Source organism: Herpailurus yagouaroundi, unplaced genomic scaffold, assembly GCF_014898765.1.
Source record: "Herpailurus yagouaroundi ecotype Mexico unplaced genomic scaffold, PumYag 203, whole genome shotgun sequence".
Lineage (NCBI taxonomy): Eukaryota > Metazoa > Chordata > Mammalia > Carnivora > Felidae > Herpailurus > Herpailurus yagouaroundi.
In genome coordinates, this window is record NW_024412434.1 from 27,461,514 (window position 1) to 27,477,313 (window position 15,800).

The window sequence follows — 15,800 nt, forward strand, 5'->3', positions numbered from 1 at the left end:
TATTTTTTTAAATAAATAAATTGATGGCTCATGCGACGGAAGGAGCAGATGTGGGCTTGCAGTGGCGTCCAGGGTGCGAACAGCCTGGTCGGGCCTGGCTCCCGCGGCCCCGGCTTGGCCTGTGTCGGCCGTGCTTTCAGCCCCTCTCGACAGCAAGATGACCGCCAGCGTCCCCGGCCTCCTGTCTCCCCCTTCTCCCCCGGTTCAGACAGAAGACTGGAACTGAGGCCGGGACAAATCACTCCACGGGCTGGGGTTGGAATATTGAGATGGGCCAGACCTGGGTGGTTCGCCAGCCCCTAGGCCGTCTCTCTCGGACTTAGCATCAGGGATTGCTGATCAATTCTGTCGTCAGAAGGCGGGAGGACCCGCCCGCGAACAGAACCGGAAGATGACAGCAGCACGAGATGCTGTAACGGGGAGATGTCAGTAGCTCTGCCAGCTCTGTTCTTCCGGGATAAGTTCAACTGTTTCTGAACTAACTGGACAGCACAGGAACGTGGAAAGGAACCGGGTGTTGGAGTTGAGCAGGCTTCAAATTGAATGTTGGCTGTTCTGTTCACCAGCTGTGTAATCTTAGAATGTTTTTAATGTACAAATTATCAAAAAAAAAAAAAAATGTGTCCCTGCAGGGTTGTTGTGAAAACTACAGAAAATACACAGGAGGTGTCAGACGGGGAGCCACGCATCTGTGGCCCCGCCTGGTGTTAATCTGGCCTGAAGAATTTCGTTAGGGAGAATGGGTCTCCCTGGTCAGAACAGGTAAGTCAACCGTGATGAGATTCCCCCCCCCCCCCCCCACCGCCAACCTGTAAATTCGGAGTCAACCTCCATAGGAAAAAATGTTCCATCCCTACCGCCCACATGCTGATTCTTTTCCCCAACATCTTCCTGAAGTTATCCCAGAATGAAACAAAGTAGCGTAACGGATGTTAAATTTAGCATTTAAAAATCCAAAGCACAAAAATACGACTCTAGACGACAGGGCCTTTATCTCGCCGCCCCCCCGCCACACTTTCCCCGGAAGTTCTTAGAGGCCAGTAGTGTTTTATGTTCTCCACGGTGACTTCAGATACCTAACGTCAAGTTTTCTATGGTTTTTTTTTTTTTTCCTTTCTTAAAGCATCACAAGCTACTTTTGTTTAGACTTTTTTTTTTTTTAACAACAGTTTTAAGCTCACAGCGAAATGGAGCAGAGGGTACAGAGATTGCCCATAGATCCCCTGTCCCCACACACACCGCCTCCCTCACCACCCACATCCCCGAGCAAAGTGGTACGCTTGTTACAATGAACCTATGATAATGATGAACACATCGTCATCATCCAAAGTCCATAGTTTAGGGTAGGGTCACTCTTGGTGTCCCATTCTATGGGTTTGGGCAAGTTGGTAACGAAATGAAATGTATTCACCAGTACAGTATCATACAGAACAGCTTCACCAGGCTAAAAATCCTGTGTTCTCCCTGTTCGTCCCTCTCCCCCCACAGCTCAACCCCTTGGCAACCGCTGACTTTTTTTTTTTTCTTTTTCTGGCTCCGTATCTTTGCCTTCTCCATAATGTCATACGGTTGGAATCGTATAGTATGTAAGCTTTCCAGATTGGCTTCCTTCACTTAGTCACATGCTCTTAAGGCCTCTCCATGCCTTCTCATGGCTCGATAGCTCATTTCTTTTCAGCGCCAAGCAATACGTCTCTGGATGTGCCACAATCCATCCACTCCCCTACTGAAGGACATCTTGGTTGCTTCTGGATCTGGTCAATTACGAATCAAGCCGTTAACAACATCCGTGCCTATTTTTTATGTGGACATGTTTTCAGCTCAGAGTAGATGCCAAGGAGTGCAGTTGCTGGATTGTAAGGGGAGGGTGTGTTTGGTTTTGTAAGAGACTGCCAAACGATCTTCCAAGTGGCTGCGCCATTTTGCACACTCGCCACCAAGGACTGAGTGTTCCTGTTGCTCGCGTCCTCACTGGCATTTTGTGGTGTCAGTGTTTTGAATCTTGGCCCTTCTGATAAGTGTGTAGTGGCATCTCGTTATTTTAATCGGCATTTCCCTGGCGACCTGACGTCAAGCATCTCTTGTGTCTATTTGCCATCTGTGTATCTGTGGTGAGGTGTCCGTTCAAGTCTTTGGTTCATTTTTTAATGGGGTTGTTCACTCTCTTATTGTTGGGTTTCAAGAGTTCCTTGTGTATTTTGGATAATAGTCCTTCATCAGGTACGTCTTTTGCCAATATTGTCTCCCAGAGCATGGCTTGTCTTCTCATCTTTTATTTTTATTTTTTATTTTCACTTAAAATTTTGTTTTAATGCTTATTTACTTTTGAGAGAGTGGGGGGGGGGGCGGCAGAGAGAAGAAGACCCAGAATCCGAAGCAGGTTCCAGGCTCCGAGCTGTCAGCACAGAGCCCGACGTGGGGCTTGAACTCACGGATCGCATGATCATGACCCGTGCCGAAGTCAGATTCTTAACCGACTGAGCCACCCAGGCGCCCCTGTCTTCTCACTTTTTAGATAGCTGTTTTTCATCATTTTGCTTGAGGTCCTATCAAATTATTGGTAATCGTGTCTTGGGAAGTCAAATTCCCTGAGTTTTCCTTGGGAATGCCACTGACTCCTACTGCCTTCCTTTCTGCCTTTCCTTGCCTACTTCTGCCTGTCCGTTTTTCCTGTCATACTTGAGTAAATTCATTGAACAAACATTTACTGAGTTCTCCGGTAGGTGAGCCGTCGCAGTATGTGCTGTAGATTTAAGTGTGAGAAGCAAGTATAGACCCAAGATGTGTGTTGTGTAGGAATTGACAATGGTCAGAGAACTGATACTCAAACGAAATTGAGTGGCCAATAAAGAGACACTTGACCATCTGGGACAGCTACTTAACAATCCACCTTAACTTTGCTGGGCCTCGGTAAGAGACCACGAATTGATAATCAGGATACACCTCGGTGCCTACTTTGCCAAAGGAGAACCACAGGATTAGAACATGAATCAGCCTTGATTGATAAGTTGGTTATTGGCTTGACTGAAATGCTCTCAGAAATATTAAGCCACTAGTACAATTAAAAGGAAGCATCCTTGATTTTTCTTTCTTTTACATAGATATTCCAGAGGAAGTCACCAGCGTAGACTTGGCCGGTGTGAAGAAGTGTTAAGAACAGTAACACTATCTCTGTCCCAAAAATAAATAAACGTTGAAAAAAAAATTAAAAAAAAAAAAAAAAAGAACAGTAACACTAAATTCTTACGGCATTTTTATGTATTCAGCACGCATGAGCATTATTTAAGCATTTTTATGTATTCGGGCAGCCAGATAACTTTTACTCTGATCTCACTGGGTCTTTGGAGCGACTTTTCTCTCTTTCAATTGGGATAAGGCTGAAGAGAAAAATGCCACCTTTTATGGTATTAAGCGAGCCTTTAAAGCATGTTGAGGGGCGCCTGGGTGGCGCAGTCGGTTAAGCGTCCGACTTCAGCCAGGTCACGATCTCGCGGTCCGTGAGTTCGAGCCCCGCGTCAGGCTCTGGGCTGATGGCTCAGAGCCTGGAGCCTGTTTCCGATTCTGTGTCTCCCTCTCTCTCTCTGCCCCTCTCCCGTTCATGCTCTGGTCTCTCTCTGTCCCAAAAATAAATAAACGTTGAAAAAAAAATGAAAAAAAAACGTTGAAAAAAAAAATGAAAAAAAAAATAAAGCATGTTGAATGGTTTGCATAAGGTCTCACACCAGTAGGTACTAAAATAACTCCTGATTCGTGCTTCATTTTTACTACACATCGAGACAATCTTTAATTTCCTTTTTTTAATTATTATTATTTCTTTGGAATAGGGAACTCTTTTCTTTTTTCTTCAAGCATGGGCTCCCACTTCCCTGACAGTAAGATGTATATTTGCTTGGTTTAAGGGAAACCATTCGGATTGGTATTTATGAAAAGCTTTGAAGATAGGCTACAGGAGTCCTGAAGATGATTGGGAGATAGGGGCCCTGCGACACCCCAGCTGAGATTTACGGTGACGACCTACTCCTCTCTACAGAATTACGTTCTGATCAATCCCTAGTGGGTTGCAGAATGCTCCAAAGAATAAGCAAGCGTAATACAGGTAACTGTCAGGTTGTTTTCCTTTATTGCTGAGAGCACAATACTTTCAGAAACTAATCAAGAGGTAAACAGTGGAAGAATCTCTTCCTTTCCACTGATCCCTAGTAATTTGGTTCCTTCATTTGAAATTCAAAATGGAGTATCCATTTGTAACTCAAAATTAATTATATAGAGAAGGCATATTTTTGGTCTCAATGGGGGCGCGTGGACAGCATTAATACAATTTTAGTTGCCTTATTCAAAATGCCAGCTATTAACAAAAGTTTTGATAATTGAATAACATGGATTTGACTTTAAATCTAGTTTTACAGAACTGTGTTGTTCAACATCCTGCATATAAATATACAGCCTAAGATCTTCGTTGTTATTTTTAGAACTGCAGAGCACATGTAAAATACTAGGAATCAAACTAAACATATATCTAAAGATAGTAGTTTTAAAGTCTAAATTCTTGCCAAGTAGCAGAGTTAAGTGTAAGAACCTACTTTTGAAGTTTGTGTTACATATTAGCATTTTAAGATCAGTATTTTTGAAGTAGAAAACGGAAGTAGACTTTTAATGTACCATAGGTACCACAGATAAAACTAAAAGGCAGTGCCATTTACCTCTTCAGCACTGAGGTTACCTATGGATTCTAGAAACATCACATTTCCTTACTATTTTACAATTAGACCAAAAGACAAAAACTTGATTTTGTAAATACGGGTTGAGTGTGTAAAAAGAGGCAGTTTTGTGTACTTTCTAAAGTAAAAACAACTTTTACCAAATTATGCAGAGAAAGCTTCATAAAAATGGACCTGTAGGGGGCGCCTGGATGGCTCTGGCGGTTAAGCGTCCAACTTCAGCTCAGGTCATGATCTTGCGGTTCGTGGGTTCGAGCCCCGCGCCGGGCTCTGTGCTGACAGCTGGGAACCTGAAGCCTGCTCCAGATTCTGTGTCTCCCTCTCTCTCTCTGCCTATCCTCTGCTTGTTCTCTGTCTCTGTCTCTGTCTCTCTCTCTCTCTCAAAAATGAAACATTAAAAAAAATTTTTTTAATGGACCTTGAAACACTTTTTAAGTGCAATTTTACCACTTTGACCTTTGAAAATATATCCTAATTCTAGAAATTGATTTTTAAAGGGAAGTTATAAACAAAGGCAAGTACAGACTTACAACAAACCAGATTTGCACCAAATCACCCAAAGCCACTATATTAATGCAGACATAATGAAGTCCGATTTGTTGTGTATTGATTCTGCCTTATAAATGTCATCAGCCTTTTGTGAGGACATAGCTTGCTAGTTAATTTATTTCAAAATGCAGTCTAATCATATAAGATTTAAAATTACTCTCAGGAATTGCTTAAATACAAACAAAAGGTATATAAGGAAAACTCAGGGAGCCTCTGTGTTCAAGATCATTGAATCTGTGTGAAACGTGTTGCCACATAGGGGTGACTTCCAGAGAATTTGGACCTATGATTGTCTCAGAATTCATAGTAACATTAACACTAAGTGAAGTTAGCCGTGTGAGGTAACATCCTGAGCGATTTTAAATATGCAAAGAATTGGGAACAACAAAATCTCCGAGGTGACCTTAGAATGCCATCAGGGAAGCAGGACTGTTACGAGAGATCGTAATTTAATAAGCAGACACCTACCCATTTGTATCATATCTTATCTGGAGGATAGCTTTGAGAATAGAAACAGGTTAGTGAACTAAGGCCTTGTGATGGTTTATTATAGGTGTCAACATGGCCGGGCCATGGGGTACCCAAAGAGTTAGTCAGACACAATCTGGGGTGTTTCTACGAAGCTGGTTTTGGATGAAATTTACATTTAAGTCATAGCTTGAGTAAAACAGGTGGGCTTCCCTAAGGGGGCCTCATCCAACCAGTTGAAGGCCTGAGTACAACAAAAACGATGGGCCCCCCCCCCCCCCCCCCAGTAAGAGGGAATTCTCTAGCTGCCTGCCTTTGGATTTCATCGGCAGCATGGATTTTTCCTGCCTAATGGCCTTCAAACAAAAACCGGCTTCCCCCAGATCTCCTGCCCCATCAGTCAGCCCATCCTGCAGGTTTGAAACTACCATTCTTTATAATGATGTGAACAAATTATTGTATAAATCACCCCCCCCCATATATATATATGCATAGTTCTGTTTCTCTAGAGCACCCTGACTTACACAGTCTGCACGGACTAAAAAGGATTTCTGAGGCCAACACTGTGGAGGAAATGTTGGCCAACCACACTGGGCCATCGCAGGGACCTTGGCAAGCCTATCCCAGCAACTGGTGATGGCTTTTGCCACCACAAAACAATTAAGATCAAGCAACTTCCCCTGTTCTTACTCGGCGTTTGCCAAATAACCTTCTCATAATTGAACATCCCACGTACCTGATAGCATCAAAATATACTCAGCCTACAGGGCTGAAGACCAGACCCTCGAGAATAATGAAATCATCACAGCAAATGCCAAGTTGAGGGCTCCGTCTGGATGCCAGCGCGAGTGGCCAAAGCAGCTTTTCCTTTGCATGACCCTGATTAACGCGTCTTAACATCTGAAAACTCGACAGAATCCTGAATCTTCTTTGCAAAGTATTTATTTTCTTCGGCTGTATTAACAGGTTTTCTAAACCACCATATCTGGTTACTGGAAAGGGGGCAGGAAAGGGCCATATATACGTATCATTTCCAAAGCCACACATCTTTAAGGCCTTTGGAGAAAGCTATAAAGCTGAGGCACAAAGTAATCCTTGTAATGTCCGTCGATGAAACCTTTCCCGCTGTTATGCACGAACCAACAGGAAACCTCTGTTCCGAACACTCGATCTGTTCGATAGTCCTTCTGTAGGCCTCTGCGGGGAAAATGGTGAGTATGGTTAGACTTGGCCAGCTTGCGTATCTGCAAAGCTTCTTTGCTGTTCATCATGTCCCTCCTGGTGCCGTATCTGCTCACGCCCACCGACCCCCACTCCCCAAGCTGTACAGAACATTCTCTCGAGCTTGGTGTTGGAAGGACAGAGAATAAGCACTGCATCCTTAGATAATTCAAATAACCCTTTGGAGACTGACCAATATGTAGACTTTTCCAGCACGGGAAAGAGTGCAAGTTAACGTCCCAGTGGAAAGAAAGCGGGAACCAAATGCTGAGCCGCTGTGGGCTCACCTCACACATCCCCTGCTGAATGAATCTTCACTGTGAGGGTGAGTGTTCTATCTAAGGGTGATGCCAGCTGTTTCTGAGAAATCCACGCTCCCACTTACAGGACAAAGAAGCCGATGATTTAAAAAGCTGTGTGGCCTATTGTCGCTAGTGAGCTTTAAAATACGGATGAAAGCGCATGACCCCGTCCACCCCGAAGCCCCCGTCAACTCAGTCTCAGTTATGTATTTCGAGGTGCTTCCAACAGATGAACTGGAGGCCCGACAGTTACCTTTGTCATTAGAGTATAGCAGGTGTGAGTTTACCGACCTAGATAACTTATTTTATTCTTATTACTGTGCTCGTCATTTCCTTATCAAACATGCTCACCGACGCCCATGGGTCACTCACTGGTCTCCAGTGAGCCGAACCCAGGTGAGTGGTATACTCACCAAGAGCTCGTCGTTTTACTTCAAAAATCTATTTTTGTGGTGATATGTATGGCTTAATTATTACTGCAGTGTCATCACTTACTGATGTGGAAGCCAAGGACATTTGCGGGCAAAGAAAGTCATTTCTTATAAAGCAACGTTGATTGCTTTGTAAAAAAAATAACTTAAAAAAAGGCCAAAAAAAATCCACAAAAAAAACCTGCTTTAAAATGATATCAGACAGGCACAGGGGAGACTGCTGTAAAGGACTGGGAGAAATTTAAAAGATTGAGAAGAATGTAAACACTCACGACGCTTTCCAAGTATAGAATCCTCACTTTGAACAAAGCACGCGGAGATGGTTTGTGTCAGAAAAGCTACACAAAAATGCATTTGGTAGATTCATACTCAAGAAGAAGGCTGCAGTTTTATATAAAATTATACATTCAGGGACTCCTGGGAGGCTCAGTTGGTTGAGCGTCCGACTCTTGGTTTTGGCCCAGGTCACGATCCCAGGGTCGTGGGATCGAGCCCTGCATTGAGCTCTGCACGGAGCATGGAGTCTGCTTAAGATTTTCTCTCTCCCTCTGTCCCTCTCCCCTACTCAGTTTCTCTCTGTATCTCAAAAAAAAAAAAAAAAAAAAGAAAAGAAAAATAAAAAATATATATATATTCTCTAGCACTGTGGTTCACAGGCATTTTTATGATTTCCTTCTTTGATCAGCTTTTTCAGTAAGCCAACTGGTGACCACAGGGCTTGGAATGCAGAGGATGAGACCAATGGCTTCATTTCTCTTGGCATTTTATGGCACCTCCTTATCTACCTGGTCCCCATTTGCAGTTAGGCTGGCGTCCCTGCAGCGGCCTTATACAGATGTCATGTGTGTTTCTCCCTGATGAACTGTTAAGTCGGACATAAGTAACGCTTGAAAAAGCTTCTCTTGCTTTGCTCATTTCTGTTCTAACCCCGGTAGGAGCGCTCTGGGTCGCTGCTATATGCATCCGAGGCCTACCTGGTGACAATCAACCTGTGTCCCTTCACTTCCATGCTCGCCTCTGGCTTCTCGGGGTCCTTCCCTGGTCGCTCATTGAAGATCCGGATCTTTGGCTCATGCATGAACTGGCCTAGTGACACAAAGTCCAGACTGATTTACGTGGAACCCACGGGTAAACAAAAACAACAGCCTCATCATCATTGGATCCAAACTGCACTTTGGTCTCCCTCTAGAATTTCTGGGGCCGAAAGACATACCAAGAGGCAAAGGGCAGAGCGATGGGAGGGATGGGTCCTTCCCAAGAGGGAAGGCTGCTCACCCCACAGTCACTTTACACACGAGGCTGACCCACCGGACGAGAAGTGGAGCGGAACGCCATGTGGCTGGGGGTGCGGGTGAGCACCTGTGAGCACCGCTCAGATCGTAGAAACGAGGTTTGTGATGTCATAGTCACATGCTTCAACCGAACTGTTCCTTAGAAGGTTGGGGTGCCTGGGTGGCTCAGTTCGGTTAAGCCAACTGATTTCAGCTCATGTCATGATCTCATGGTTTGTAAGATCAAGCCCTGCATCAGGCTTTGCGCCGATAACACGGGGCCCGCTTGCGATTCTCTCTCTCCCTCTCTCTCTGTCCCTCCCCAACTCACACACATGCTCTCTCTCTCTCTCAAAATAAAAAGACATTAAAAAAAAAAGTTCACCTCTCTTCAGTTACAAAAAAAAAAAAAATCTTCAATGTATAATTTAAAAATTGAAAACATTTCTCTAACTTTCCCAGTTAGTGATAATGAAATCCCGGGTCTGGGATTACCCGCACCAGCAAATGGTCTTGGCTGTAGCACAACCCAGTCACCCTGCCCTGCAACGTAGGGTTGTATTAATCATGTTTGTTACTTTCTGTATATTATGATTTGACATCTTAAAACCCTGACCGGCTGGGAGATACTGCCCCCTCCCTACCCAATTCTGAAAGACCGCAAAGGACTCAGACAGGAGCATGCCTGCCGTGTGCAAGCTAACCACCCAGAGCTAGACCTCTGCTAGCTGGCCTGCACAGCCCAGATGGAATCATTCCAGGCCCAGGTGCCAGGTAAGTAGAGACCACCCTGGACCCCAAAGCCCACCTACATTACTCAAGCTAGCCAGCCCAGAACTCCCCTCCTCTGTCTCATCTTTGCACAGAAACACCACAGAGGCTCTGGCTTTGCCCTGCGCGTTAGCTCCCTGATGAGAACTTGGCCTTCCTCTGCGGCCCTGCGAGGCGAGCCCTGCCTCTCGTTTCCAGGGGGAGACCGGGAGTGGTGGTAAACGTTTCCATCGATGGCATCGGCCCCTTTGCGTCCTCGCTCAGTCACCTCTCCAGATCAAGCCCTGGGCACAGAGTATGGCTGCAATCCGTCTTTTGAGTCCACACCTGTCGCTGTCCGAGTTCTAACCTCCAAAGTTGCTCGAGACCAAGAGGGGGCCCCCCACTTTGCCTGATGGTTGATGGGACACCATACCTATTAGTCCATGTGCTTTAGGTGAAAACTTGTTTGTGGGGGGAATGTAGATCCCCAGAAAGTCTACGTTGATCGGATGCTTCTTCCAAACCCGATGGAGTAAAACAGAGAAGGACACGTCTTTATTCAGGGTGACGGTCACAGTTTGCTCTTTCTTCACAGAGACGAGCACCCTGGGGTGAAAGCCAAAATGGAGTCAACATTTCTAGAACATCTGTTCAGGACGCCATTCCTCCCACCCTGGACACGAGCTGGCCACCCCTCCCTGGACAATGCCACTAGTGGTCTGAGTCCGTCACAACGTTTCTGCCACAGAATGTTGTTTTCACTCCCAGCTCTGGAATTCTGTTAATTTATGTGTTTGTATAAAAACAGTTAGCAGGGGGGTGCCTGGGAGGCTCCGTCGGTTGAGCATCCGACTCTTGATTTTGGCTCAGGTCATGATCCCAGTGGGGTGAGATCAAGCCCTGCGTTGGACTCCCCACTGAGCGTGGAGCCTGCTTAAGATTCTCTCTCTCTCTCTCTCTCTCTCTCTCTCTCTCTCTCTCTCTCTGCCCTCCTCCTGCTCATGCTCTCTCTAAAATTAAAATTAAAACAATTAACAGATAATAATGGGAAAATATTACTCCTAAGATACAATCATTGTGTTTCTGGGCACAGTCTGACACGGAGTCGGCCGTGGAGTTTTGATGGATTCATTCACTTTTCTGACACGTATTTACTGCGTACCTACGACATGCCTGGCCATAGGCTGGCACTGAGACACGCAGTGACCAAAGGATGTGGACCCTGTTGCCAGGAACGGGGGAGTAGGTAACAAAAGCCTTTCTGAAGCGTGCGTCTTCATATTTAAAATGACAGTGTTAAGTTCTAGTTTAAATCACGGATCTCTGGATTTATGTACGTAGTCGTGTGGAGGGCGGGCCTGAATCCGGACGTGACAACACTTGCCTCTGATTAATGACGCGAGCCGTGTCCGACCAGGACAGGATGGACGTACGGGAGCCCCGGCTCAGGGTGATGGTCTCAGTGCTGATTTCTATTTTCATGTCTTCACTTTGGAAGTAAAACCCCAGTTTTCCGAAATAGGTTCTGAGTTTTTCATTCTTGGGCTTCTTGGCACCAGTGAGCTGCCCATTGACCAAAATCCCTATGGAAAAACACATGTTTGTTTTTTTTCCCCCTCCGTGAGCCATTTCGCTTCAGGATTTGACATTTCTTCCTATGCAACGCTCACCTTATTACCATGTGTGACGGCAGTTTAAATTAATTATATTACAGTAAGATCTGCTAGTTTACACTCAGGTTTTTGGCTACTGTAGTTCACTTAGGCATATATTTATAATTTATTTCTAATTATCAGGGTTTACAAAGTACGGGACTTCGACTCAGTTAAGAAAGAAAGAAATCCCAGGGAGCAACAGTGAAGCATGGTAATGATCCCATTGTTTCGTTCGGATGTAGTATCTTTTTATTTTACCTAATTCTGGATCAGAAACAAGGTTGAGGATTTTTCCTGGTTCTGAGTCAATATTGAAACAAACATTCTTTTCATTTTTCGGTAGGTAAATGATGAAGTGTGGGTCGTTTTCAACTGGAAAATAAACAGAGAAAATGAGACCAAACAAAATCATAGAAAGGAAGATGACTTTGAGCAGGACTTTATTCCTGAACATCTTTAATTTAACAGGAACAAATATTTACGGTGCTTCTACTATTTGCTGGGTTCTGTTCTAGGCACTGGGGGCCCAGTGGTCCAAACCCATCGTCCCTTCCCCATGGAGCCTCTCAGAGTTTTAAGTGATTGTACAAATATGGTGTATACTTGTTCTGAAGCTATCAGGCCAGAGATAAAAAAAAAAAAATGAACAAGAAACACACAAAGCATGAGAAACACACACATACACACTATATATACATGTATACATATATATATGTAACATACATATACGCCATACATATATATACTATGTATGTGTATATACACACAGTGAGTATTGTTTTAAGTAACCATATGCAGTACATAAAAATAAAGGAGACAGTATTATTTGTCGGCATACAGATTGATATTAATCAATTCTACGAGCAATGAAGCATGATGCTACTCTCAAGAAAGAAGTCCCTTGTTACTGGACAACTTATTCTGGCCGATCTTTCTTATTTGTTTGTTTGTTTGTTTAATCATTCAACAAATATTTGGCGAGGAAGAAAAAAAAAAAAGCAAACTATGACCAAAGCACTGAATTAGGCATTGTTTGGTGTAGCTATAAACAAATCATGGTCTTGTCTACAATACCTTCAAGAAAGGCACAACTTCATGAAAGAGTCACCAGGATTCTCTCATTGACCAAAGTCCACTTAGGCTCCCCCCGACTCTTTCAACGACGCCTCAACTTTTGGACTCACATACATGTCTGTCTCTGCATTGTCTTTTTTTTTTTTTTTTTTTCCAACGTTTTTTATTTATTTTTGGGACAGAGAGAGACAGAGCATGAACGGGGGAGGGGCAGAGAGAGAGGGAGACACAGAATCAGAAACAGGCTCCAGGCTCCGAGCCATCAGCCCAGAGCCTGACGCGGGGCTGGAACTCACGGACCGCGAGATCGTGACCTGGCTGAAGTCGGACGCTTAACCGACTGCGCCACCCAGGCGCCCCTGCATTGTCGTTTTTTTAGCAGGAATCTTACTACATTAATTTAGCTAGAATCCCCGTCCTCCATAATGATCACCCTTGATATCTAACCAGGTTTCTCATCCCCCACCATCCTCCAGGTGATGTCTGATCACCTGGCCGCCTTCCACAAGATTCCTATTTGGCTGGTTTGGTCGGAATCCCCTTTACTCCTGATGTTTCCTCTTGGTGATTTTCCAGCCACCGCCCCCACCCTGTTTTTGTCTACAAACTCCCACTTTCCCATGCCGTACTTGGAGCTGAGCCCAATCTTTCCCGCCTAACTAGACCGCATTGCGGGGGTCCTCGCACCCATCACGACAGCCCCCCGCCCCTGAATAAAGTCTTCCTGACCATGCGCACTCTAGCAAATGTCACAAATAATTTTTTTCTTTAACGCGTTTTCTTTCAAAGAGGCAGACACAACCACTGAGGTAAGAGAGAATAAAATAAAAGGCACAAAAATGTCACAAGCCCAATGGTCTGGGGGTAAAGATGAAAGGGTGACGAACCCCACCAGGCTAGTTGAGAAGGGCCTTGCACAGGAGTTCGCACCAAGCCTTGAAGATAGGAGAGGAGGGGAAGGAAAAAAGACATAGGAGACAGATTTTCTGAGTGCACAGAATGAGGCCCAGCCGGGAGGTATAACAGTTGATTTGTGTACAAGTGACTACAAGGATGGGTTCTTGAAAATGTAGAAAAAGATAAGACTAGAAATGGGGGTCATAGAGACGGAAGAATGGACCTGTAAGCTGGGGAGCCATTCGAAGTTTTTGAGAGTAAATGTGGCAAAGATTTGATTTTAGGGATATAACACGTCACAGTATAAATTAAGTATTGAGAAGCGGACAAAGGAAAGTCAGTTGGCAGCTAATGTGGCAGCAGGCCGGGCGAGGGATGGTAAATTCACGAAGTCCAATGGGAAATGGGACCCGCACGGGAGGGAGAGTCCGGGGATGCGTGGCAGCGTCCACAGTATCTGGTAACGGAGTGAGCCGTAAGAACTGCAGTGGTTGTGTGTTCCAGAATAAAACTGGAACGGCGGCCTTCCATCCGCCGAGGGGTTGCTGTTTTCTAGACGTGCTCGCAAAGTCCTTTGCAAAACATTAACTCAACTGATTTTCCCTGTAGCCTTGCAGGGGACAGGTGACCTGCCCCGAGGTCACATTACAGAGTCAGTAAGTGGCAGAGCGAGGACCAAAGGGCAAGCCCGTTCTCCCACGCGCTCGGATACGCTCGTTCGTTCTCAAGTGTGTGACTTGGGACATGAAATGGAGGAGAAACCAATCCAGGACACGAATACAATCTTGTATTTCTTCGCACCCCCCACCAGGCTCCTGCTCCGTGATCAATAAATACTTGGTTAATCGATTTGGTGCTGAGCCGGGCACTAGAGGGCATCATTAAAACACAGAGCAAAGGCTCTCGACTCCCTTTCTTCAATTAAGCAAAAATCGTTTTATCACGATAGCTCTTCCTTTACACAAATCCGGTGTTTTGAAATGTCTTCTGAAGGGAATTGCTTTGGTTGCAGATAATGCTTGATTTTGCCAAAGCCCACGAATCCCGCTAATCAGACCTTCTGGTAATGACCGCGCATCAGAGCCGCCATCCTGAGTTGATAGAATTCTAGACGGCAGACACGAGGCGTCATATTTAGGCTGGTCCCAGGACTCCCACGACTGAGTTCACAGAGTCCTGACGACCTAGGGTTTACGAGCTTCTGCTGGGAACCAGGGACCGAGTCCATAGTAACCACCGTGTAGTTTTTTCCTCATCCCCATTTTACAGGCGGGCTCACTGAGACCCAGAGACGTTTCAGAGTCTGGCGCACGGTCCCGTGGGCAGAGTTTGACCCCAGACCCGGTCCCCTTTCCTGCCTCACCCAGCAGGCCGTGAACTCAGAGGTAGCCCTGCATTCTAACTGGAACAGACATTGAAAACTAAGTTAGCTTTAACTCTACACGTTTCGACAGAAGCTTTGTTTTGCGAAGCAGCAGTGGAAGAGGCTCACGCCCCTGTCAGTGCCCTTGTCCCTCGCTCTAAGAGCCACCCAGCCCCGTCCCCACGTGGATGCCCTGCCCGCGAGTACGGCGTTGTAAAATTGCCACCACCGGCTGGAAGTCCAATGCGGGGTCCTTCGTTAAGCTCCGTCGTTGGACGCGCTCAGGTGGGAGAGCGGAGGGGCCACTCTACGAAGCATTGCCACCCATGGAAGGCTGAAGAAGGAAATCCCTCCTGGCCCACAAGTAACAATTTTAGAGACAAGCCAGAGGGGAGAGCTGCGCTCGCTTTAAAAATTGATTTGAGGGGCGCCTGGGTGGCTCAGTCGGTTAAGCGTCCGACTTCGGCTCAGGTCACGATCTCACAGTTTGTGAGTTCGAGCCCCGCATCGGGCTCTGGGCTGATGGCTCAGAGCCTGGAGCCTGTTTCCGATTCTGTGTCTCCCTCTCTCTCTGACCCTCCCCCGTTCATGCTCTGTCTCTCTCTGTCTCAAAAATAAATAAACTTAAGAAAAAAAAAATTTTTTTAATTGATTTGAGAGGCGCCTGGGTGGCTCAGTCGGTTAAGCGTCCGACTTCGGCTCAGGTCATGATCTCCCGGCTCGTGGGTTCGAGCCCTGCGTGGGGCTCTGTGCTAACAGCTCAGAGCCTGGACCCTGCTTCGGACTCTGCGTCTCCCTCTCTCCCTGCCCCATCCCTGCTCAAGTTCTGTCTCTCTCCCTGTCAAAAATAAATAAACATTAAAAAAAAATTTTTTTTAAACGAATAAACGTTTAAAAAAATTTTTTAAGTCGATTTGAAGTCCTCACTACGTTTTCTCTGTTATATAATGCAGTGCTTGGTGGATGGCGGGTATACAGTCTGGAGAAATCGGTTCTGAGGGTCAGAAATGTTCTTGCCGGAAAAGTCTGCGTGCCCGGCAGTCCCGAAAAGCTGCACGCTTCTGGAAACATCAGGAGTTACTGAAATTTCAAACAACC

General features: G+C 45.6%; 2 protein-coding genes and 1 long non-coding RNA gene across 3 annotated transcripts in view; 2 read left to right on the forward strand and 1 right to left on the reverse strand.

Annotated features, from left to right (window-relative positions):
* KIN (Kin17 DNA and RNA binding protein) overlaps positions 1 to 4,892 on the forward strand; it is a 42,030-nt gene extending 37,138 nt beyond the window's left edge. The window contains exons 13-14 of the mRNA XM_040451493.1: positions 633 to 762; positions 3,900 to 4,892. Of these exons, the coding sequence (XP_040307427.1) occupies positions 633 to 734 (102 nt within the window). The 3' untranslated portion in view covers positions 735 to 762; positions 3,900 to 4,892. The remainder of the gene's footprint in view (positions 1 to 632; positions 763 to 3,899) is intronic.
* A 1,767-nt stretch (positions 4,893 to 6,659) lies between these two features.
* Positions 6,660 to 15,800, reverse strand: part of ITIH2 (inter-alpha-trypsin inhibitor heavy chain 2) — a 38,422-nt gene continuing 29,281 nt past the window's right edge. Inside the window, exons 17-21 of the mRNA XM_040451492.1 lie at positions 11,627 to 11,740; positions 11,098 to 11,296; positions 10,147 to 10,319; positions 8,664 to 8,775; positions 6,660 to 6,932 (exon numbers count right to left, since the gene is read on the reverse strand). Of these exons, the coding sequence (XP_040307426.1) occupies positions 6,785 to 6,932; positions 8,664 to 8,775; positions 10,147 to 10,319; positions 11,098 to 11,296; positions 11,627 to 11,740 (746 nt within the window). The 3' untranslated portion in view covers positions 6,660 to 6,784. The remainder of the gene's footprint in view (positions 6,933 to 8,663; positions 8,776 to 10,146; positions 10,320 to 11,097; positions 11,297 to 11,626; positions 11,741 to 15,800) is intronic.
* On the forward strand, positions 9,314 to 10,244 carry LOC121014844 (uncharacterized). Its single transcript, XR_005783460.1, has 2 exons — positions 9,314 to 9,734; positions 9,827 to 10,244. It is a non-coding gene; the product is annotated as an uncharacterized LOC121014844 (long non-coding RNA).